The sequence below is a fragment of the Drosophila eugracilis genome, unplaced genomic scaffold (genome assembly GCF_018153835.1).
Source record: "Drosophila eugracilis isolate 14026-0451.02 unplaced genomic scaffold, ASM1815383v1 contig_498, whole genome shotgun sequence".
Lineage (NCBI taxonomy): Eukaryota > Metazoa > Arthropoda > Insecta > Diptera > Drosophilidae > Drosophila > Drosophila eugracilis.
The window spans coordinates 123,189-147,881 of record NW_024573369.1 but is presented as its reverse complement, the minus strand read 5'-3'; the positions used below and the strand labels follow the sequence as shown (position 1 = coordinate 147,881).

General features: G+C 44.5%; 5 protein-coding genes across 8 annotated transcripts in view; 1 reads left to right on the top strand and 4 right to left on the bottom strand.

Moving 5' to 3' along the window:
• Positions 1-214: 214 nt before the first annotated feature.
• LOC108105334 lies at positions 215-786 on the bottom strand. The gene is given in 3 exon segments (XM_017211827.1): positions 215-501; positions 566-683; positions 685-786. Coding segments are annotated over 3 exon segments (507 nt in total).
• A 1,076-nt stretch (positions 787-1,862) lies between these two features.
• Positions 1,863-3,352, bottom strand: LOC108105323 (glycine, alanine and asparagine-rich protein). Its single transcript, XM_017211817.1, has one exon. The coding sequence runs from the start codon at positions 3,257-3,259 to the stop codon at positions 2,003-2,005; it is 1,257 nt and encodes a 418-aa protein (XP_017067306.1). The 5' UTR covers positions 3,260-3,352; the 3' UTR covers positions 1,863-2,002.
• Positions 3,353-5,246: 1,894 nt separating this feature from the next.
• LOC108105347 (glycine-rich cell wall structural protein) lies at positions 5,247-6,558 on the bottom strand. Its single transcript, XM_017211853.2, has one exon. The coding sequence runs from the start codon at positions 6,551-6,553 to the stop codon at positions 5,825-5,827; it is 729 nt and encodes a 242-aa protein (XP_017067342.1). The 5' UTR covers positions 6,554-6,558; the 3' UTR covers positions 5,247-5,824.
• A 114-nt stretch (positions 6,559-6,672) lies between these two features.
• LOC108105346 (probable tubulin polyglutamylase TTLL1) lies at positions 6,673-9,026 on the top strand. The gene is made up of 4 exons (XM_017211852.2): positions 6,673-7,529; positions 7,583-8,162; positions 8,228-8,568; positions 8,628-9,026. Exons 1-4 carry the CDS (start codon positions 7,198-7,200, stop codon positions 8,860-8,862), a joined length of 1,488 nt encoding a protein of 495 aa, XP_017067341.2. The 5' UTR covers positions 6,673-7,197; the 3' UTR covers positions 8,863-9,026.
• Positions 8,925-24,693, bottom strand: part of LOC108105345 (partitioning defective 3 homolog) — a 38,705-nt gene continuing 22,936 nt past the window's right edge. The window contains exons 2-9 of one of the 4 annotated variants that reach the window (XM_017211848.2): positions 20,170-20,507; positions 13,738-15,432; positions 13,055-13,668; positions 12,710-12,991; positions 11,959-12,638; positions 11,380-11,893; positions 10,999-11,103; positions 8,925-10,769 (exon numbers count right to left, since the gene is read on the bottom strand). In XM_017211848.2, the coding sequence (XP_017067337.1) occupies positions 10,268-10,769; positions 10,999-11,103; positions 11,380-11,893; positions 11,959-12,638; positions 12,710-12,991; positions 13,055-13,668; positions 13,738-15,432; positions 20,170-20,352 (4,575 nt within the window). In that variant the 5' untranslated portion in view covers positions 20,353-20,507 and the 3' untranslated portion in view covers positions 8,925-10,267. The remainder of the gene's footprint in view (positions 10,770-10,998; positions 11,104-11,379; positions 11,894-11,958; positions 12,639-12,709; positions 12,992-13,054; positions 13,669-13,737; positions 15,433-20,169; positions 20,508-24,693) is intronic. The other 3 variants (XM_017211849.2, XM_017211850.2, XM_017211851.2) reach the window with 3 other exon arrangements.

Here is a 24,693-nt window from a genome sequence, read left to right as displayed (position 1 = left end):
AATAAAACTAAGTTAAAACGAATTTGGGAAATATTTTTGGGTGGAGTAAAAATATAGAAAAAATATATTCAATGTCTTTGTAAGACTACGAGCAAATCAAAAATCCAAGATAATAATAAAAAAAAATATATAGAAAAAAACCCTAAACAGAAAATGGGCCAGCTAAGAAATAATAATTTATGATACTTTGTTAAAAGTTTCACTATAAAACCATTCAACGTCCATGGGAGTGGACAACTTTATGCTGGGGCAATTTAAGCTGCGAAAAGTCCACATTATCATTGACCACGATGCGGGGTTCATGAATCGAGGGGGTGGCCGGGATCATTGGAATCGATGAGTGTGGCAGGTGTGATGCCGTCAAGGTGTCCATAAAGAAATGCGGCCAGGGATTTCCCAGTGACGATGAGTATACATTGGGCACCAGCAGCAATTGAGTGGGCTCCGTATCGGGAGCCAGTTGGAGTACTCCAGAGCTAATGTGTATGGCGGGTCCATAGGCTAATGGTAAAGATATATATATATAGTTAGATGATTTAATTCAGTAAACATTAATCATACTTACCATGACTGGCCAGATGATCCTGCTCCACCCCATGACCACCTACTGAGGCCGCAAAAGCCACAGCAACTAAAATAAACAATTGCTGATTAAACGCTTGCATTTTGTTTGACCAAATCTTAGCTGGGCTTCCCTGCTTTTATATTCTCCGGCGAACGGAAGTTCTTGGTCTTGGCTGAACGCCCATCGGTGACACCTTTGGATGACTGCTCCTCGAATTGCATGACACTTGATTGCTAAAGATCACGGAATCTATATGCAATTTTCTATCGATAAGGCGGCAATATAATTAATTTTATTTTAAACAGAAAAACACTCAAAAGCTAAGTTTTCCGGCCTGATTTTCATGGAAATAATTGTGTGAATGTAGAATGTAATATCTCGTTAGAATCGTTATTAAATTTCCAATAAAACTGCATTCACACCTAAAAATCCAAATTTTTGTAGATTTTTCACAAAAAATGATGATGTTACCCCTTATCGAAAATGTGAAATTTGGTTTATGCCGATTGCTCCCACAACGACAGTGTTGTGTTCATAACTAAGCCAATAATGGTCCAAATGTGGAATGCAATATCTCGTTGGAATCGTTATTAAATTTCCAATAAAACTGGATTCACACCTAAAGATCCAAATTTTTGTAGATTTTTCACAAAAAATGATGATGTTACCCCTTTTAAAAAATTCTGAATTTTTCCAAAAAATTTATTTTTCGTATATCTGTCCAAAACTTATATGGAAGTAAGATTTGGTCGTTAGATGCACAAAACAGTCACTCTTTTAGCTCGGCGTCTTGTTTTCACCAAGTTAGAGGTTAAAAACTAAAAAAACTATAACAATTTTTCTTCAAAAATGTCTTTCCTTAATATTATTTTCCAATCAATATAACAAAAATAAAAATCAATATAAAATTCTATCAAACGTTTAAATAAAAAGCCTAAAAGATTCCACAAAGATTAGATTTATCTTAACCTACTAGGAAAATAATCTTAAATGTTTTTATATTTAAATGCAAATTAGCAAAGACCCTATAGACCCGAACCGATCTTAGCCCCATTCTCAGGGCCTTCTTCACGATCTCCCAAGATCCGGAATTGGAATATGAATCGCCACCGATTCGTTGGGAGTTAGCAACTGGGTGCTAATTTAGCTTAGAATCAATAACACAATGAACCCTAGCATTGGGGGGAGACCATGAAAAAAACCCCGAAAAATACATTATATATATCTATACTATATCTATAGCAGACAGAGATATTCTTCAAAGACTCGAACAATTACATAACATTATGGATGCATATCAGGGTTTTATATCTGTTATAATGATTTATTTTATGTACACATCGATCGAACAAAAAAATAGAAGTATTCGTTTTAGAACTAGAAAAAAAATAGTTGAGTACGATTAGGTTAGGATGGTTTTTGCTGGATCTCCATGGTTTAGCAGCCAACGAGCTTCTCGAAGATACCGCCACGCTTCCAGCCGCCATTGAATCCACCACCGAATCCACCATTGGAACCACCAGTGTAGCCACTGTTGTAACCACCGTTGAATCCACCGTTGTAACCACTGTTGTAGCCACCAGCGGAGGCGGAGGCAGAAGAGGAGGCGCTAGAGTAACTGGAGTCCACAGCCGGTGGTCCATAAACCGGGGCTGGAGCACGATCCTCGTCCACAATCAGCTTGATGGTCTTCACCACCTGTTGGCTCTGTGGCTGAGGAGCGTAGGCAACGGGAGCGGGTGCGGGTGCAGGAGCGAAGCTAATGGGCGCCGGTGCTGGGGCAGCATAGCGAACCACTGGGGCGGGGGCGGGAGCAGTGTAGGTAACAGCTGGTGCCGGTGCGGAGTAGGTCACAGCGGGAGCTGGAGCGGAGTAGGTCACGGGAGCAGGAGCTGGGGCGGAATAGGTCACAGCAGGAGCAGCCTGGACGCGAACCACTGGAGCGGGAGCTGGGGCGGAGTAGGTCACGGGAGCAGCAGCTGGGGCGGAATAGGTCACAGCGGGAGCTGGAGCAGAGTAGGTAACAGCAGGAGCAGCCTGAACACGCACAACGGGAGCAGGAGCCGGGGCGGAATAGGTCACAGCTGGAGCAGGAGCAGAGTAGGTAACAGCGGGAGCTGGGGCAGAGTAAGTCACAGCTGGCGCAGGGGCGGAGTAGGTTACAGCGGGAGCAGGAGCCGGGGCGGAGTAGGTCACAGCGGGAGCTGGAGCGGAGTAGGAGCTGGAGCTGGCACTGGAAGAAGCACTTGAGGAAGCACTCGATGAGTAACCTCCATAGTTGCCTCCATAGCTGGAAGAGCGTCCATAATCGTAAGAGGGCTGCTCCACCACCTTAATGACCTTAATGACCTGCTCGCCACCTCCATAACCGCCGCCATAACCACCACCATAACCGCCTCCATAGCTGCTGCTGCTGGCGGATGATGATGAGGAGCTTCCGTATCCCGAACTGTAGACTGGTCGGCTGGGCTGGCTATAGTATCCCTGGTTGTAGCCACCGGAATATCCACCGCTGCCATAGCCGCCTCCATAGCCACCACTGCCAGTGGAGTAGCCACCACCGGTGGAGCTACCGCCACCCAGACCACCGCCAATGGCCTTCAGCAGAGCCAATTTGGCGCCCAACAGGGCATCGGAGGGAACTGGGCACGAAATGGCCAAAAGGGCCAGTGAAACGCAAACGTACAACTTCATGGTAGTGCTGGGGGGGGATACTAGTAAAGCTAGTGATGCTACTGATGCTGTCCGCAACCTAAACGAAACTCAACTGATGTCCCAATTCGACAGGGGGCACTAATTTATACCCATCCAGCCCGGCAAGCTGGGCCAGCCCGGCAGGCGGCAGAGCAGTTCGTATCTGTTCGTTTTTGTGTAGTTCTAAACGAGATGAGATTCCAGCCACTATGGCTATTTGCTTAATTCATAAATGGTTACTTATGGGCCAAAAGCGACAAGACGAGACCAAATATATTTCAAATCTGGGCGGGGCTCTGAGCCACCGGCTGTCTATCTATCTATCTATCTATCTGTCTGTCACCTCAACTACTTAACCATCAAGTGAGATATTTTCTCGCATCTCCTCCCGAGGTACAGCAAAAAAAAAAAAAAAACACAAAAAAACATAAATAGTTAAATAAATCCAAAAACCAAGAGCGTTACGGATTCGCAAGAAGCTCAGGTAATTCCCCAACACACAAATTAGCACTGAGCGAAATGTTTGGCTTCATTGAGTGCGATAATTTGAAGGGCATTATGATCTGTGATCTTAAACTAAGTAACAATATTAAGAATTTTAAAGTAATTTACAGAACATTAAATAAATATCTTGAATATTAATCATCTCTGACTGGCCTTCTTGAGAATGTCAACAAACGATGGGAAATTCAAACAGAGAATGCCATGTGAGTTGCATGTTAATGGTCTCATTTCATTATTGTCCCAATTTGATTGAGGCTATATTGAGGAATATAATAATAATATAAACCTAATTTATTATATAGGATATATCTATATAGTTCCCAAAGTGAAATCTCCATTTATAGACATTTCATTAAATAAAAAATAAGATTATAATAACCAAACTAACAATAATTATGAAAAGAACCCAAAACTATCAATGTAACATTATTAGTTAAAGAGTTAAAAGTTAAACAAACTATAAAAACATTAAAAACACCTCCAATTTCTCGCAGTGCACGCTGGCACATGTGCGTGGCCAGTGTATTGGCATTGTCACTCATTCAGTCCCCCGAAATCTTGTGCATGACTTCACGTAGTCGTGGAACTCAACGGGTTAAAGCCTCGCCAATATCCAAATAGTTAAATATCCCGAAATCCAAATAACCCAAGCACGCCCAGAAATCTTCGTTCATCTCGGATTTCGACCAGAAAACCTGTCCACGTCGGCCACGTCCACGTTTTCTGACGCATTTCCAAACATCTCAGATCAAATATTACATATATGTAAATGTCGCTTTTTGGCCTTTTTGTTTTATATTTTTTTGTCCCCTATTGATCTAGACATTTATGCAAATTGGGTCATCCCAACAGAGCTCCATCTGGCTAAATTTAACGTTCCCATAACTTGACAACTGGTTCTTAGCCAAACACGAGAGTATCGTTAAAACAATATTTAAGGAAAGATGCGTGGAATTTTACAAATTTGCAGAATACAAAATTCTTAAGCTTATTCTGTTTGTTTTGTTGGCCAAAAAATCTGGCCATTGAACATTCTTTTACTACAGTGCGTTTCGAAAATGTAGAATATTTATAATAGTAGCTTAAACACTTTCTTCATTTATACAAAATTATTTCTACTTCATGATATGTATAAGAAACAGTTCTTAAAATAGCAAACTTAAACCAATCATAAAATAACTTTAACATATATTAAGACTAAAGAATCTTACAATTTAGAAACTTAGTGTATTTTCTACATCTGTATGCTAAACATATTTGTAATTTAACTCTTTTCTTGTCCGAACTTGGCAAATATTAAATCATAGCCAATTTACACATTTCCATTTACAGATTGTCTACTTTTTTGTGGTGTATTTCTTTGGCCTTTCTGTGGTTCGAGGTGGCCCAAGTGGTTGGAGTGGCTGCGACACATGTACATATGGAAATGGAGGTGGAGATAGAGCTGGTGCTGAAGCTGGAGCTGGTCCAGCTCAACCAATTTGCACCCAACGGGCGTACAACATTCTCGTATCTTTTTTTTGGGCTTGGCTCTTGTGACTTTGACTTTGGTTTTGCTTTTGGTTTTTGGCACTTGATTACCATTAACAGTTTCGTTGGGCTCACGATCTGCGGCTTGTTGGGTTAAGGGCGGTGGAAAGGGTTAAAGCCGGCTAACTGAGTGCGTAAACAGCACTCAACTCTCGATTTCATTCAGAGGTCCAAAACGAAGGTCATCAGGGTGGGGGCGGTGGCTTCTTCAATTAGGTGCGAAATTTTTATTTTGTAATTGTCAAGCTTTCAAATTGCAAAATGCCAAGATTACAAACGCCAGTTTTTGGTGAATAAAAGAGTAGAAAAAACTGGAATGTCAGTTAAAAAATAGAACTTTAGTTTCTTGGGTACATCTTTTGTTAGCAGACTTTTGGGCTTGTCAATGCAGTAGTTTTGTTCTAACGTCTCTTAAGATGTTTACTCGTTATTTATACATTTTATTATAAATCGTTAACTTTTAATTACAAATCGTTTTTTAAAATTATCAAAAAAAAAAAGTACCACTCGAAGCTGTAGTTTCCTCGTTCTCTAGCAAAGTCCTCCAGCCAGACCCAATGGTGGTGGTGGTGCTCCGAATCCCAGTCCAAAGCCACCGCCAGCGCCATAACCAGCTCCAAAGCCATAGGAGGCGGGCAGAGCTGCACCACCACCGAAAGAGCCTCCATAGCCACCCAAACCTCCGGTCAGGCCACCTCCGAAACCACTCACATAGCCGGCACCACCGGCAAGAACAGGAGCTGCCACTGGCGTGGACACTGAAGTGACCACCGGAGTAACCACAGCGGATGTAGAAATGGCCGGAGCAGCTCCCACAAAACCACCGGAGAGGCCACCAGAGTAGCCACCACCATAGCCTCCAGCATAGCCGCCGCCATAGCCTCCTCCGACTCCACCGCTTGGCACCACCGACACCTTGATCACTTTCACCACGTTCTCAGGAGCATATCCATAGCCAGCACCATAGCCTGATCCATAGCCCGATCCATATCCATAGCCAGAGCCATAGCCGGAGCCATAACCAGAGCCATAACCATATCCAGATCCATAGCCCGATGTGGTTGCTCCTCCAAGCAGAAGATTCAGTTTGCCAAAGGTGGCCTCTCCTGGTTTAACTAGAGAAACCATCACAATCGCCGCCAATCCCATGTAGAACTTCATGATGATGTAATATGTGTACTTAACTCCGGTGTCCCAGCTAATCCAAAATCCACTCTTGACTTTGCCACAACGACTGATGAACTTTGGTGACCATACCATCGACTTTATACCCAGCCAAGTCGAGTTCCTCGACAATAGTCGGCGATTGTTCTGTTCCAAAAAAGACCAGCAATGTGTGAAATTACTCAATGGGTTTCGTGGGCTCCGGGACAGGTGAACTAGCGTCACAAATATTTGTGTCAAAGTCAGATTTTCACTCACTGCGGTTTTGGGATTCGGCAGAAGGTTCACATTTATTTAGAACCCAAGAAAACTAACGTAATTTTAGAGCAAACATTGCAGCTTCCAGGGAATTAACACTTTCATTTTCTTTACCACGGGGAGATCATCATGCAAGCGGATGTGCTTTTTGGTTTGGTTTTGGGGGAAACAGTAAGACTCGGTCATTAGTCGTGGGAACAAGTCAATTACTGTAAAGAAACTGAAAGGAAACTGACAAATTAGAAGGTCAATGTATAGATTTTCAAAAAAATTTACGATTCTTACCTGATAAACCTTACTACTATTAAGGTTTACTATTCCTTTTCTAGATGCTGAGTTCCAGGGAAATCAGCCAGGCCAAAACTAGATTGTCAGCAACTAAATTACGATCGCCTTAAAATTAGGAGAAAATTCTCAGTTAATATTAGTTCTTTGGAGTCTTGCAGAAAGGAATATCCAGAAAACGCAACCACCCAACGAACATGAAGAGTCAGTCCAGTGCTCTGAGGAATCTTCGCCAGAAATGTGGTGGCACTTCCACCAGTGACGATGACCTGCCGCCAGAGGTCAAAATAATCCAACAGCCGCCCATCGAAGTACAATTTATCCGGAGTCGTCTGAGGCCACCGAAAGGCCAAAAGTGCATGTACTACAGTACGGATTGGGACAAGTCCGCGCTGGTCAGTAATTTCCAGAAACGGGGTTGGCTACAGGTGCCTTCCTTCAATGGCGAATGGAACTTCTACTGGGCGTGCACCCAGAACTGCCGCTATATCTTTGGCATCGATCATCCGTATCGCATGCGATCCGATCAGTAAGAAATATTACAAATTTCCAGGGACTTAACTAGTAGAGATCTCTCCGCAGGGTTATCAACCACTTCCCGAATTCCGTTGAGTTGTCCCGCAAAGATCTACTGATCAAGAATATCAAGCGGTATCGCAAGGATCTGGAACGCCGTGGCGATCCACTGGCTCAAAGCCATCCGCCGGAAACGAAACTAGGTATTGGAGGCACCCGATATAAACATCTGGACATCATACCCATGACCTTTGTCCTGCCCTCCGATTATCAGATGTTTGTAGAGGTGTTTCATCGCAATCCGGCCAGCACGTGGATCGTCAAGCCATGTAGTAAATCCCAGGGCGTTGGCATTTATCTGGTTAACAAGCTGTCCAAGCTGAAGAAGTTCGCATACGATGCTCGTACTTTTTATCCGCAATTTAACCGGGACACCTGTGTCATCTCCAAGTACATCGACAATCCATTGCTTATCGGTGGCAAGAAGTTCGACCTGCGACTCTTCGTACTGGTGACCGCATTCAATCCGCTGAAGGCGTATCTCTATAAGGAGGGTTTCTGCCGCTTCTGCACCGAAAAGTACGACCAGGCCGAGATCGACAACGTCTTCATGCACTTGACGAATGTCAGCATCCAGAAAACTAACGTAAGTAGGGATAGGATTCATATCCACCATTTTAACAATATAACAACATTATTTCCCAACTCCAGGAAGAGTACAATTCGATCCACGGTGGAAAGTGGCCACTACAGAATCTCTGGCTCTATTTGGACAGCATGCGAGGCGAGGGAGTTTCCGAGATGCTGTGGAAACGCATCACCGAAACCATCCGGCACTCTTTGGACGCAGTGGCTCCGGTGATGGCCAACGATCGGCACTGCTTCGAGGTCTATGGCTATGACATCATCATTGATAATAACCTTAAGCCCTGGCTAATCGAGATAAATACATCGCCATCGATGCACTCGACCACCACAAATGATAGGATGCTGAAGACACGGCTGATAGACAACGTCCTGGATGTGGTGGTGCCGCCAAATAGTTTGCCAGAGTAAGTCATTTTCCATAACATTAATAATTTAATATACAACTTCCAATCCCAATCACCAGTGAGCACTGGGATAAGACGCCCAATCCTGAGCTTTTGAAGAACTTCACCGTTCTGAAGCCCATTCCGCCAACGAAGCTGCCCACTGTTGCACCCGTCCACCGTAAGGGCAGATCGTCCAAGAAAAAAAAAAAGTCCAAGTCCACTGCAATAGCGGCAACCGATGGCCTATCCACTCCACCGCCCGCCGAGGGTGAGTCCAAGACGAAGACGAAGAGCACCAAGGTGAAGCGTTGATGGATCCTTAGCATTTAGTCGTTGGGTGGTTGTGGTCAAACGGAAATCGGAACCAGGACTAATTGTTTATGAAAATTTGTAACTTTTAATTCGCAACTTCGGTATTCGGTATCGCAAAAATTACTTAAGACACAAAAATTAAAGTATCGTATATATTCGCTATACATGTAGGCTTACCCACTAGTTCGGCTTATGTCATATCTAAGGTTCGTATTAACTAAGTTAAGCTGCTTGTCTTTTTTAGAGACCTGGGCCGCGGTCGGCTGCACAAAACTTCTTGTCTAAGCTCGTTAAATCGTTTAGGACAAAAAAAATTATATATATATATATACTACACTAACTCATATAGCTATATGATTTAGATATACATATATGGGTTGGCTATAAGTTTTACTTTTCGCTTCTTGCAAATCCAAACGTTTGCACACACTAAATGGCGTCCGCTTTAAAGCTTAACAAAAAACAAACAAACAAGTTCTATGTACAAATCAAAAAAAAAAAAAGTATATATGTAAATGGTATAGGGGAAAAAAAGATATAAGTTTAAATGACAATGGAAATCATTAAGACCTTTCGTAGTGTTCTGGAAATGTAGATGTTGTTCTCTTTTTTCTTGTTGGCTTTTCTGCGTAAACTAATTATGTACAAAGGCGTTTTTGACTTGGACTTACGGCTAAAGCTTAATACAATCGCAAATCGTTATCGTTTTTATGTCTAAGCACTTTTCTTTTGGGAATACTTTCCTTACTCGATACTCTCTTGGTTTCTGCTTCGCCCAATATGCAAAAATCTTTATATATCTATATATATCGTGAACTTAACTTAGATGTGTGTTTTAGGGTGGGTCAATTGGCTTGAAATCGAATCAATCAAAGTTGTATTCTTGGAAATTTACAAATATAAAATCAATTTTATGTCCCATTCTAGGGGATCTTTGCAAATATACGATGAAAAACTAATGCTGATTCTTTTCATTTAGCAAGAAAACGTCTAGGTTTTGTTTGCTTAATCGAATATCACGGATAGATATATATTCATTAATGGGGATATTAAATAAGTTAAGTAGCAACCTTCTCTTGGAATTACACATCATTTTGAAACCTCAAATTATAAAATATGTATTTCCTTCTGCCTTTGGTGAGTAATCCCATTTAAGGCTTACAATTGATGTTAAATTTACAAATTTCACTTTATAGATTACAACAATCAACCCACCCCTGATGTGTGTGTGTGTGTGATTTATGGAATTCCCATTTTATCCAAACTAAGAAACTTATTATATGCAATGTGTTCAGCACTCGGTGGCGAAGTAGAAGACCTCCACCTCCTCGTTGACCTCGCTGAGAATGACCCGGTTCTCGGCTAGCACATCGCGAGTGGCGCGCGCTTGCGCCAACACCTATAGTCACACCTTGGAGGCATGTGGCTGGGAACCGGCAGCACTGCCATATTGCGATTGTCCGGACATCTTCTGAACAGTTTGGTAGGTGGGCTGCTGCTGCTGGAGTTGCTGCTGCTGATGTTGCTGCTGCAGCAAATGGGCGGGTATGCCACCATTGCTCTGCTCCCTAATGGTCACCTGGGTCACAAACGGACCCCGACTCCGGGCACTGCTGTTCAGACTGGCTGGCGAATAGCCATTCATGGCAGCCGCCTTCCAATGCGGCACATTGATGGGCGACGAGGAGGATGAGGTGGCACTGCTGCTGTGGCTATGCTTAATGCTGCCCACCCTCTGCTGCTGCACGGTCTCGTACTCGTAGTAGCTGCTCATCGGACGCACTCCTCCGTTCGACTGTGACTGCGGCTGGGCCAGGGATCCAGGCTGGGATCCGGAGCTCGTCGAATGCATGCTTACATCCTGCGAGCGGGCACTCCGCTGGGAATGGTAATTGTGATGGCGGCGACTGCGGAAGCAAGTGAGGAATGTCAATGAGTAATTTACAAAAATGAATGTTTCTTTTCTCAGTTTTGAGAGTGAAAACCAAAAGCATTAAAATTTTATAATCATAAGTTAGTTTGATTCATGCTCTAAGCCTATTACCAAAAAAGCTGCCTTATATCTACGAACCGCACTGCACTGCTTGTGGGTAGTAATGATGGTAGTGTGGGTGTGGGTGTAAGTGGGTGGGTTACCTTTCCGCCTCGACCTTGATGCGCTGCCGGATGACCTGCTGTCGCATGCACTCGAGTGTTGACTCCGAAAGCGTTTCCGAAATGGCTTTGCTAGAATCACCTCCACTGCTTCGTTAGTTTTTACCAGTGTAATTGTTATAGTAGTAGTAGTAGTAGTGGTGGTGTGTGTGTTTGGGTGAGTGTGCGTGTGTAGGTGGGTGGTTATCACATGGACAACAACATAGATACGCGGAACAGACAGAGAAAAAAGGGGGCGAGAAAGAGACACGACATGTACATGGTTAAATGGCTAATAAAGTTGATTAAACAAACAAAAGTTGGTTAATATTCCGACACCCGGCCAAATGAAGGGATGCAAAAGATGCGCGGTCCCGCTCTCACCTAATCTGGTGCTGCTGATGCTGCTGGTGCAGGTCCTCGTAGTTGGCATAATGCTGATAGCGATGATTGAAGATGTCATTCTGATGGATGCCATTGCTACCAACGCCATTCGGAGCGGGCAGCGGTGGCGGTGGTTGATATGCCGGTGGCTTGCCATTCCTCTCCAGAGCAGCCAGTGCAGCGGTGGGAATTTGTTGCTGCTGCTGTTGCTGCTGGTGTTGCTGCAACTGTTGCTGTTGTTGCTGCTGCAACTGCGGTGAGGTGGCTGTGGAAACCACTGAAGTGGGTGGTGAAATGTTTACCGCATAGTTATCCACCGGTACCACACCATCCTTGCGGTTCTTGCCAAAGCGGAACATGTGCCCAATGCCGCGCAGGATGCTTGGTTTCTTGGCCCGCGATGACTTGTTGCCATGTTTGCCATCGTTCAGGGAACTCTGGAAGGGTCCATTGCGCTGCGAGGCAAATCCGCCCTCGTGATCGCCCTCCTCCAAAAGCCAGGTCTTGCGGGGCTCTAAAAATAAGCAGACATTAATCATTAATCAAATTACTGGAATATCCATTTCTAAACCAACTCACTATTGGCGTCCGGCTCGCTGACCACTGCCGCCCGAAGACTATCCTCCCTGCCACGTCCACGCGGCGCTCGCAATGCCTGATGGCCACGCGGCTCATCCGACATCTGCAGCTCCTGCACCATCGTTTGCAACGACTCCAGTGACGAGGACTTCTTCATGCCCAGCGATGGACCCAAATCACCCAGCTGATCCCTGGCCTCCGCCTCGGCAGCTGCCAGTTGCTGTTGCGTCTCCCTTTGCTCGATGCTGGATGCAGTCTTGGCATGCTTATAGCCCGAGAACTGGGCATTAGCACTGGCTATGCGAGCCGTGAGCGATTCAATGGAGCCACCGTACACAGCCGACTTAGTCAGCTGAATGCGACGCTCTCGCTCCCGCTCCTCGCGCAATTTCTTATTCCGCTGATAGGTTCCAGTCTCACGGGCATCCAGCGCCGCATGGTGCTTCTCCGAGATACTGCGACGTCCCAGGGCATCGCGTGAGAAATGCTCCACGCCGGAATTGGTTTCCAAGCTCAATTGCGAGGAGTAGGTGGCATCAAAGTTGCTGGAGGTCGACGGTGTGCCCGGCACTACTACGGGATTAATGGGTGGCCCCTGATTGCCGGCGGCCAAATTCTGCGATGGATTGGCACTGCTCGGGTTGCAGTGCTGCCCATCGTGCGGACGCGCCGGCAGGGTTCTGTAAATAAAAATCCAACAAAGTTAGTTAGTAATAACTCTATATAGAAGGTAATATACTAGCAGACTTACGGTGACATCGGCTCGGCATCGTCTTCGATAAGCAGCGCTGTATTTCCATGGCCAGTTAGCAGATGCATCTGCGCTGGCGACCAGTTATCGTTGGTGGCCATGTAGTAGCTCTCGTTCCTCAGAGCTGCACTGCTGCAAATGGGCGCCGCTGGCAGACGTCGCTGTTGCTGCTGGGAAGGATGTGGCTGCGGCTGCTGCTGGTGAGACTGCTGTGAAGATGGCTGCGCTGAGTTCGAGGAGCAAATGCCACCGGTTAGGCGATCCAAAACGGGATTGCTCCATCTGTAAGGCAATAGATTTGGTTAGATTTCTTATTCACTTACTATATAATCTGATTTATCCTACCGATTCATTTCATTGCCGGTACCACCTCCACTTCCGCTGCCGTTGCAGCGCTGCTCACGCTTCTCCGGACTCAAGTAGATGACCGTTGCTCCGGAATTATCGCTGGCATTCGAGCTGCTGTTATTGTTATTGCCGCTTCCATTCGAATTGCTGCCGCCGCTGCTATTGCTATGGCTGTGACTGTGACTGTCCAAGATGTCACTGGAGCTGGCCGATCGCAGAATCTTGCGGCCCACCAGCAGGGTTATGGTGCCAGGATGCTTGCCAGGCGTGTTGACCATCGCCCGGCGCAGTGTCTCCATGGCCTCGGCATTGTTTTGGCCACGCAACGATACACCATTCACGCTTAGCAACTGATCGTTCATCCGCAGGCGACCATCGCGTGAGGCAGCACCACCATGGATCACATTCTTCACGAATATGCCCAAGTCGCCGTCGTGCTTCATCAGTCCATTGCTGCCGCTGGAGGCACTCGATCCAGAAGCGTTCAAATTCGAGCACGTCTTGCCCTTTACACTCACTCCGAGTCCAGCCTTTTCGGTGTCGTGAACGGGAATGTGAAGGGTGAGCTCTTCGCGGGAATGCCAGCTGTTGCTGTTGGGTGGCAGGCTGTCCTGTGGGTATAAAAGGAAAGAACTGTATTAGTAAAGATCCAATTCTCCAGATATTCTTCTTGAACTTACATTTGAAGCCGCCGATTCACTGCCCGCATCGATAAAGTGCTGAGATTCGTTGAGCTGGGATTGCTGCTGGTGTGTGAACAGAGATCGGGCACTGCTGGACTTCTGGACCGGAATGGGAGGCGCTGCTGCAACGGATGTAGCAGCTGGAGCCGCAACTGGTGGAGCCACCGCCACGCCAGCATTCTTCTCCGCCGGCTGGTCAGACTGCTCTGCCAATTCCTGCTGACGGGACACCACTATCCTCACAGTTGCACCCGCTGGCATGCCTCTCAAAATGGCCACCACATCGGTTTGAGTTTTGCCCGTCATTGGAGTGCCATCCACTTCTAGTAGACGATCTCCGGGCTTGAGACGTCCATCCTCAATGGCAGCTCCGCGTGGCAGGATATTCTTGATGTAGATGGGGCAGTGACCACCGGCGGGATTATCGCGTGTTGTGACCGAAAAGCCCAAGCCATTTGGTCCCTTCTTCAGCAGTATTTCGATTTTCCTGCCCAGCTTACGGGTATTGGCCACCTGCAGGGAAGTCCCAACGGGAGCAGCGTGCGGCTTGCGTGTGGGTGACACCGTGGCCACCTCCACCATCTCGGCCACCTTGGAGTCTCGCTGCTGACGACGATTGCGATCTCCGCGCAGCACTCGAACCCTCAGTTCTGAGCTCTCCAAAGCCCGCCTCAGTTGCTCCTGGACCTGTGATTCGGTAAGTCCAATCAGCTTGATGCCGTTGATCTCCAGAATGCGATCATCGCGACGCAGTCGTCCCCTTTCGGCACGACTGCCCGGCTCCACATGTTGCACCAGCAGTCCACCGCCATGTTCCTTGTCGGGCAGAGCAGTGAGTCCTAGCGGACTGCCATACTCGTTAATGATCAGCAGCATTTCGCCATCCTTCTCCCGGATGGATTCGTAGGCCTGACCCAGTGGCTCCTTTCGCTTGCTCTCCCTGGGCAAGGACTTGCTAGAGTAGGCACCATTTTGGTTGTGGCCAGAATGATGACCACCCTGCTGGTACGTTTGCTGGGCTGGCGGTTGGTTCTGTAGCTTCTCAGCTGCCTCCATCCATTTGTAGCCATTGCCATCGCCCAGAAACTGCATAGACAAACGTCCGGATCGGGCAAATGGCTGATGATTACCGGAGGAGCCTCCTCCGCCATTTGCTGCATGTGGCTGCTGTTGGTGAAGCAACTGTTCCTTGAGCTGCTGACTGGGATCGTCGTCCTCCTCCCACTGTGGCGACAGCTGGCCACCGGCCTTGTCTAGCAGCAGGCGTTCCGGAGAATCTCCGCCAGCGTAATGGGGAGCCGCCGCCGACCAGCGTTTGTTACTGCCCTCTGCCTTGAGGGAGGCCAAAAGATTGGGATCACTGCTGCGACGCACCATCAGTCCAACTCCCAGCCCAGCCATTGGACCCGATGTGGTACTAGTAACTTCAATGTGCGGCGTGGACAGATCACGCGGACAAGTGGGCGCCTCCGTGTTGGTGGGATCGCGGAAAATGTCTGGCGAACCGGTACCTACGGACGAACTGCCCGACGCTCCATCGCCGCCTCCCTGCGGTACTCCCGGATCCGGTCCTGGGTCATCGAAGTGCGCCAATATCTGTTCCCGGTCATCGGCCACGTCACGTACATAGTCATCCGGATCGAGGATACCCGACTGTGTCTGCAGATGTGTCACGGTCACCCAGGAATCGGGCTGAAAATAAAAGAAAAACGGAAACATTAAAATTTTTTGTTTGATTTTTGTTTAGATCGCAAAGTTCACTTTATAGAGCACATACTGTATCTGCAGACGAGCAGATCTTGCATCTGTTATTCCCATTAGACTGCTGGCTATGGAAGTCTTTCCCAACATCCCAGCCCTCTCCCAAAAATCAAATCTCGAATTTAAAATCTTCAATCTGGAAGAGCTCGGAAATACAGGATTCAATGGCAACGTCAAGAGCAAATGTTCTTGCAATCGAACGAAAGACTGTCGGTCCTTGTAGCTCAGTTTGACAAGATGTTCCAAATGATGGTGTCGATGATGGGTCTTGTTTCTAAATTGCTACCACAACACCCTCTAGGAGGAGCTGAAGCCTTCGCTGGATCTCTCCCGGTTCATGTAACGCAACCATGAGTCAAATCGGCCTTAACATTGGTGTGTGGAACGCTGACGGTCTCACTAGCAAAGCCCTTGAGCTAGAGCTCTTTGTTCAAAGCCATGATATTGATATTATGCTAGTTAGTGAAACACACTTTTGTTCAAGGTCATATTACAACTTGCATGGTTACGATACCCATCAAGCGAACCATCCTGCCGATCGGAAACGCGGTGGCTCTGCCATAATTATAAAATCCTGCCTTCAATGTTACCAGTCTTATAGTTTACAAAGTCCAAATATTCAATGTGTCTCAGTTAAAAGTCAAAACCGTCCTTGGTGAAATATCTATTGCGTCTATTTATTGTCCGCCTAACTTTCAATGCTCTGCCGAAGACTTTGAAAAACTCTTTGACGATCTGGGAACAAACTTCATAATCGCTGGTGATTGGAATGCCCACCATCGACTCTGGGGGTCTCGAAATTCAACCTCTCGCGGAAGAGCGCTCGCGGAACTTGTTCAAGGATCAAATTTCCAGGTCCTTGCAACTGGAGGACCCACACATTATCCATACAGCCAGAATTCGCCAACAGCCATTGACTTTGCAGTCTACAGAGGGATACGCCCGGAGAGTCTTTCTATTACAGAATGTTTCGAACTGAGCTCTGATCACATTCCACTAATAATTTCATTAAGAGTCGCTGCGTTAAAAATCAGTCGGCGGCCTCAAATTCTTCCTCGTAATGCAAGTGTTCCGCGGTTTCAGGCGGTAATTAACAGACTTGTTAATCTCAATATGGTGCTCAACTCCCCTGAAGATATCGACGATGCAGTTGAAACTTTTGCTCGGAACATTCATATCGCTGCGGAATCGTCAACCTACGGGCAAGTCTCCAAACCTTCCAATCCATCTCAGGCACTTTTAAAACCTGAGATTATGGACTTGGTAAGGCTGAAAAGATCATTGCGCCGTAGATTTATGAGGTCCCAAGATCCAGTCGACAAAAGAGCATATCGACGTACTGAAGACGAGCTTAAAAAACTCCTGCGTATAACCAAGCGTGAGTTCTTTGAGGAAATGCTTCTCAATGCGGACCCCAGCAAACCTTACGGCTTCAATCTCTGGAAAGCTACAAGGAAATTAAAAAGGCAGCCTCTTAGGAAGATCCCAATTAAGAAAACAGACGGTACATGGTGCAAATCAGACTCAGAGATCTCATTAGCTTTTGCCGAAGAACTAGAGCAACGCTTTCAGCCATTCAACCTTGCGAGCTCGGAGGATGTCGCTGACACTCGGGCCTTTCTCAACTCTCCTGCTCCGGATGCACTCCCCATAAAGCACATAAGTCCAAAAGAGGTTTGCCTCCATATTCAAAAGCTACGCTCCAGCAAGGCGCCAGGATTTGATGGCATTGATAGCAGGGTTGCTAAGGCTCTCCCTAAAAAGGGAGTCCTGTTTCTTGTTCTCATTTTCAACTCGATGTTACGTATCCACCACTTCCCGTCCCAATGGAAGTGTGCCGTGATAACGATGATTCCAAAGCCAGGAAAACCGGAGAACCTTGTTGGATCATACAGGCCGATAAGCTTACTACCTACGTTCTCTAAAATATTCGAGAGAATATTCCTTAGTAGAATTATGGGAGTAAGAACCATACAGGACGCCATTCCCGACCACCAGTTTGGTTTTAGGAAGCAACATGGGACTCCTGAGCAAGTCCATCGAGTTGTGCACCATATTCTGAATGCCTTTGAAAACAAACAATACAGCTCTGCTATCTTCCTCGACGTTAAGGAAGCCTTTGATCGCGTGTGGCATGATGGCCTGCTGTATAAGCTGAAATCTCTTCTCCCGACTGCCCAATTCCTCTTACTTAAATCATATTTACTTGGTCGAAGTTTTATGGTTGAAGTAAGAGGAGTGAGGTCAAGCATAAGATCTGCTCGTGCTGGGGTTCCACAGGGGAGTGTCCTGGGTCCCGTGCTGTATACTCTGTTCACTTCTGACCTGCCTTGTCCGAATGAACCAAACACACTTCTGGCCACCTACGCCGATGACACGGCGTTCCTAGTCAACTCCTCTTGCCGTATCGAGGCATCAAGAATCACCCAGGAATTTCTGGACACATACGGCAAGTGGACCAACAGGTGGAACATAGCGATTAATGGAAGGAAATCACAACACTGCTGTTTCGCTTGGAGAGTGCAGTCCCTTCCGGAGGTCAAACTTCACGACGACATCATTCCGCAATCATCACAGGCGCAGTACCTGGGCCTCATTTTAGATAAGCGCCTCACGTGGAGGCAGCATACTTCGAAAATAGCAGCTACTTGTCGTTCCAAGCTTAGGAAACTCTACTGGTTGCTTAAGCCAACGAGCAAGCTAAGCCTAGCTAACAAAGTGCTACTGTACAAATCAATTGTGGTGCCCTCGATGATGTACTGCATCCAACTATGGGGCTTGGCTTCGGATTCTAACGTCATGAAAATTCAAAGGGTTCAAAACCGGGCGTTACGCATGATTGCAAATGCGCCTTGGTACGTCAGAAACAAAGCTCTAGAAGATGACCTCCACATTCCCTCTATTAGGGAACAGATAAACAGGCACTCGAGTCGGTATAACGATCGTCTCACAGCTCACACAAACCACCTAGCCTCCTCGCTAGCTCACACTACTATAAGAAGACGTTTAAAGCGAAGGCATCCAGCCGATCTCTGGACAAGAGGACGCCAAATTTCTCGAGTCCTAAAGCAGTAAATTTAGCATTAGCATTGATCTCTAGTTATCTAGTTATAAAAATTTGTTAATTTCCTTCCTGTTAGGTATTTATGTTATTTTGTTCTATGTAGTACTCAACGTATTATAGCCATTAAGTTGGCTGATTGACGTTTAATAAATATTAATATTGTTATATCAAAAAAAAAAAAAAATCAATCTGGAAGAGACGCATCGTCTCGTGGATTCGCTTCTCACATCCATCTCAGCACATCTGGTGCTTCCGCATGGAGCAAGCGCTTTACGTGTTGAGTCACTACTACCATATCATCGGTCGTCCGTTTTCGCTGTAGAAATCGTCGACTCACGTGGGCTCAACTTGAACTCCCTGAGCGACGCCTAATAAGCCAGACCACGACGACCTCCAGCGCCCCAAATTGCAATCTTCTCGTTGTGCCCAGAGCTAGAGCCAAGGAGCTGGCGGTGTTGCTTTTGGCATTCCATTGGATTCCACAACAAATGCCAAATGCCGGCCAACAAGGGCACTTAGAGAAAATACTTTGAGTATTTATAAAGTTATAGAAACTAATCTAAAGGTTTCTTTTTCGTAAACTATATTTCTAACATTTGGTAATCACTTTTTTCGAAGAATATTTTCATAATTGCTTTATAGATTGTATATTTTCTTTATTTGTATATATCTGCAGTATTTTCTTTCTGTGCTTAAGAAACAAAACAATTGCATCATGACTGGAAACCAGTCAAAAGCGTTGGAGGCTCAGCGACTGAGACGGGCTGCAGAACTGGAACGTCGAACGAATCGTCAACTTGGCGCAATAATTTCGGCTATTTTTCGCGTCGTTTTTTATTTTTCTTTATGTTTTTGTTCAGCTTGCCTTTGTTTTTTGGTTTGTTTCTTCACATGGCTTGTTCGATGCCTTTGTTTGTGGGTCAAAGAGCGCGCACATTCAGGCATTCTAAGTATCTATCGGATGCAGCTCCGATTTTTGGGATTCCAAATCGCGATTCGCCGCGGTGAATGGAGCGTTGAAAATGCACTGCACCGGCACAGTGGGTCAAAGTAATCAGCTTAAAATTATATACAAATATCTCACATTTTTTTCTCCATATTCAATCGCTTTTTACCCACTGTAGCTGGCTGATTATATTTCTTTATGGTCATTTGTCAATGGAAATTATGCGGCAACGAACAGACAAACACGATCTCGTTCTCATATATCATAAACAGAAGATTGAAAATGCAATGTGGGCGTGGTCGCGGGGGGGCTAACAAGTGTCATATCCAACTATAGGAATGCCAAAAAGAGATTGTGATTGGATTTGTCATGGCTAAGCCAACGGCACGTAAAAAATTATTATCATGGAAATCCGTAATCAAATTAATGGAATATTTGCGTAACTCTAACATGATTTTTTAATCAATTTTTAAATGATTTTATTCAAAGTTAGTACTGCTCTATATTAATCTATAAAATTCTTATAATTTCATAAATTTTCTCTCAGTGAGCAGCTCTTTTCGAATCTTGAACTTGTTCAACATTTTTTATATTTCAATATCTGTGCTTTTTCTGCCTATTCCTATATCATTATGTCTGGTTGGCTTCATGATTTTACCTTCACGCATGAGTAGGCCGAGGGCGAGGGCGGCCGCTTGGGCAGGGTGAGGGAGTAGGACTTGTGGAGCTGCCCATGAGGAATCCCCTCGTGCTTGGCGGCCACCTTGTAGGTGTGTCGCCAGCCAAAGAGACCGCCCAACTTATTGGCCAGTGCCGGACATTTTGGCGGTACGTCGAACATTCCAAATCCGATCTTTGGTATTTGCTTATTGGTTTTATACGCCTATATAATATTTATTCTTGAATCGTTTGAGTTTTTTACGTTATTTTAGTTCGCTTTTCGTTGGCTTTTCTTTGTCACTGCCGTTTGAGTGTAATTTGAGGAACATTTCACCGCTAAATGATATTTAAAAGGGCGCAATATTAATTATGATTCAACACTTAGTCATTGCCTTTTATTATGCCATTGTCATTATTATTATTATTTGTGTTTTGGCTTCTACACTCTTATCGATGATGCAACACTCTCGGCACTATCAAAAACGCTATCAAACTGCACTGTGAATTGGCTGCCTTATCGGAAGCACACGGAAATGCTATCTGCGGCACATTCGAAAACAGAACTCTAGCCAACGGCATTGTAAGTCACAAGTACTTCTCGGAAGGCGCCATAAAGTAAGAGTGAATAATGATTTCTGTCTGGCAGAAGAACCGTACTCGTTGACAAATCAAATTCCAAAATCAGAATATATCTTAAGTAAACAATGAATGAGATATCTAAACCCAATCGCAGGAAGTTGAGACCACAATTGATAATAAACAAAAGCACTTATCAAATTAACCATAAACAGAAAGAAAAAGAAAAAGGAAACCATATATACACACACATGATTCTTGAGAGACAACAACTCGCTTTTCCACTTTGCACATTCACCAAAAATTTAACCCCATTTTTCATTTGGGTTTACAATAATTTTTGTACAAACTAGTTTTTCGGTTCTGAGAGTCTTTTAGAGTCTTAGGCAAAGGCCTTTCCCAGGCAATTTTCCAACTTGCACGGCTACCATATTATTTCCCCCTTTTTTTACATACGCGCCACTCTGTTCGTGTTGAGGCATATGCCTTAATATATATATAGTTTCTTCCATAATATATATATATAATGCATTAATATATAGATAAATCAACTGACAACGGACAGTTGCAACAGCAACAGCAAACAGGCAGTGGCAGCAACGGCGGCAGGTTGAACTCATTTCGCACACAAATTCGCTTTGATTATGCACCTGAGCAGTTTGAATGCCTGAATGCCGTGGGAGCAAGGGAGATGGATGGTGAGACACACCTGTAATAAATGCGACGTTCGGTGTTCGCAGCAGCAGCAGCAGCAGCAACAACAATAGCAGTTTTTTGAAGCGCCAACAACGCGCTGAAGCGTGACAAGATATATCTCCCATATCCAGCGACCCCCGCTAGCAAATGCGATTTATTTGCCTACTAGAAATTTTAGACGCAGCAAAAGGCAGTCAGTCTCCTTAGTACTAACTACAGATACAGATACAGATACTTTCGGAATATATACTCATGCAAATATATATATATTGATATGTTTATATAGACACTGGAGTTCGCATAAACATTTTTCCAGGCCGAGACAATATTTGCTTAAGCCGAAAATAAAGCCGGAGTCGTGTGCAGAAATTAAACAAACTTATGGTACTGGTTTGGCTCTACACAGAAAGAAAAGTGGAAGTGAAACGATAAACTAATATCCCTTGAAATGAGCATTAATAGTTATTCGCACGCTCAGGCTAGAAGGTCAGAGGAGGGGTGGAGATTCACCTGCCTGTCTGCCTCATTCATTAACATTTCCATTGAATTCGAAGTGGTCATTGTGGTGAATGAGTTCAGTCATTCATTCATTGATTGATTTATCATTCAGTCATTTGGCTAATTAAAAGTAAACCAAAAGGCAGCATTAAGCTGATTTATTTATTGCAGATTTTAATTAAATGTTAAAACCATTCACTTATTAGCAATCCAAGCCAATAAGCTTACTTGCACTTTGCAAATCTCCTTTGTCATTGTAAGTATTGTAACTAACCTTCATCATGTACTTAAGCATGATTTTCCTATTTATTCATTAAGTAAATATTTTAGTTAACAGATCACGCACGAATTTGCATTACCAATTAGCAAAACCCTTCTTGGTTGTGATTGGAAATATAATAAATAATAAGAGACAAACACTGCCTGCATAGAAATGGCGTTACAATGTTGATCGTAGATCCCCCCACCGATCGACCGACCATATAAATATCATATGCATTTTATAATGAAATCAACGCTGCGCTCTGGGCCACTCCCTTGGGAAGAAATTAATTGAAAAGAGCAAAAATACTCGTAAATTAGCATAAAATGCGATCATATAAAGTTTTGTGATGCAGCCACGCCCCTAAGACATGCAACAATCCGACCGCCCCCAACCGAGTTGATTCCTTTGTGGCTTTTCGCTAGAGTTTTCAGCTTTTTTTTTCAGTTTTTCAGTTTTCTGAAAGACTTGGCCATAATTCGCAATCAGGCCTTTAACAACCCACGAGATGCCGTGAGGTCCCAATCTGTTCGAGGGAAATGCAGTTTGTCGGGGGGATGTTGAAATAGATGGACCGAGGGGGGATAAAATGTGAGTGCCACAAACGTGCAAGAAATATGCAGGAGAAGAAAAGAAAGGCCAAATTACACGTTGTCATTATGCATGCCATGCACCAAAGGGCGGGAAAAAAATCTGCAGAAAAAAAGGCCCCATAATGAAGTGTAGCAAAAGGCAGAAAAAAAGTGGAAAAAAAATGTATGCAAAAAAAAAAAACTAAAAGGAAAAATCACAAATAACTACAGCTAAGTGCAGCTACAAAGGGGCGGCAACTCGGTGGTGGTGGGCGTGGCCGTCTATTGTTGATTTAAAACACATTATTGTTAGCGCCGGGGCCAAATAACGGAGAAAATCAACGTGAAAGAATTTTCCAAGAAATTTGTAAAAGGGAAATATAAGGAAATAGTATGGGAAACAAGAAAATACTATTTAATTTTCTTTAAGATATGTACTTAAACTGAGTAACTCTATCTTTTAATCACTTTTCAAGCTTGTTATTGCTTTGCAAAAACAATAAACTTATCTTTTCAGTGATCTGATTTTGCACAAATCGCCAAGCAAAATGATTAAACCATATTTCTCCATGAGCGAAACCCCAGACAATTACACTTTTCTCTCGACCAAGTGTCGAGCTTTCAAGACCCCAGAGTTGGGCTGAGTGAAAGGAGAGAGGCGGCACCTTTTTAGCAGCCAGCTAAATCAGCATATGATTATAGCACAAAGAAAGCTAAATAGTACAGCATCATGGAGGGCATTTACACAAATAATTAGCAAATAATTGTATCGAGAATGTCTGTTTTTCTGTTTGCCTCGATTTCCAGCTGAAAACATATGGTCTTCTTTTTGGTGAGTGGGGGGGGAGGCGGGGAGTTAAGTGGACAAGGGTAACTGAGGGTCAGTTACGACAGTTAACAGCAGATGCTGTTTTTTTAAAAACGGAAAACAACTGAAAAGCTGTTCGGTCTGGGGAAACGCAAGTGAAGAAGGTGAAAATGCAGTTGACAGCCATTTAAGGCTATTAATGTCAATTGCAACGCTTTCTAATGGCCAGGCCATTTCGGTTTGGCTTTCCCAATCACATTAAGCACTCCAATTATTATCAATCGCTGCGATATGATATGATATGATATGATACTGAGATAATGGCATCGAGGAGTGGGCGTCAATCATCATCTAGTTTTTGTATAGTATTTCCCATATGCTGAGGTCGCTGGCCCGCGGGAAAATATTTCACAATGAAGCTAGCAAAAGTGACACAAGCTCCGCCATAAACCCCACTATATTCCAGGTTGATGGCCAAAGAAAGCCTTCCATAATTACTACAAAAAACAAAAAACGACTAAAAACTAAAAAGAAAAACCGACAAGAAAAAGAGCTTGAACCTTTAACACCCATCATGCGTGTTATGAAAAGATCGGGAGGGGGAAATGAAACCATCCACTATATTGCGGCTCATCAACTTTTGCTTTTGACTTTTCTTGCTCTGGCTTTATTTTTCCCAGCTTTTACCTTTTCCCTTTTCTGCTTAATTACTGCACAGGTAATTATGCGACACTTTAATCAAGATCAATGGTTTGAGAACCATTGCAAAACGGCATTATCATGTCATGGGACTTTAAACTAAACTATATCCATTATAAGTAACTATTTCATCAACGAGCAATCTCCCTTGCTAATTCAAGTGTGAAAACTGGCATTTACATCCAATAGCCTTTTTGTATATATATGCTATATCAATCCCAACCCGATATTCGTGTAAATACAACGTTGAATCACAAATTATATTTCACAAACACGCGCTTGCTGGCTCACATTTCTGCTGATAGGTAAACAAATTATTACCCCACCCGCCAGGGCCTTGGAATAGATAATACCCTATACCCTACTCTTTTTCTAACGTAACCCTTATTCAAAAATCCCCACTTTGACATC

Excerpts from the sequence above, each read along its gene's own strand:
- LOC108105323 (XM_017211817.1), bottom strand. The coding sequence starts at position 3,259 with ATGAAGTTGTACGTTTGCGTTTCACTGGCCCTTTTGGCCATTTCGTGC.
- LOC108105347 (XM_017211853.2), bottom strand. The coding sequence starts at position 6,553 with ATGGTATGGTCACCAAAGTTCATCAGTCGTTGTGGCAAAGTCAAGAGT.
- LOC108105346 (XM_017211852.2), top strand. The coding sequence starts at position 7,198 with ATGAAGAGTCAGTCCAGTGCTCTGAGGAATCTTCGCCAGAAATGTGGT. Across the intron at positions 8,163-8,227 it reads TCAGCATCCAGAAAACTAAC|GAAGAGTACAATTCGATCCA; the intron begins GTAAGTAGGGAT and ends TCCCAACTCCAG. Across the intron at positions 8,569-8,627 it reads CCGCCAAATAGTTTGCCAGA|TGAGCACTGGGATAAGACGC; the intron begins GTAAGTCATTTT and ends CCCAATCACCAG.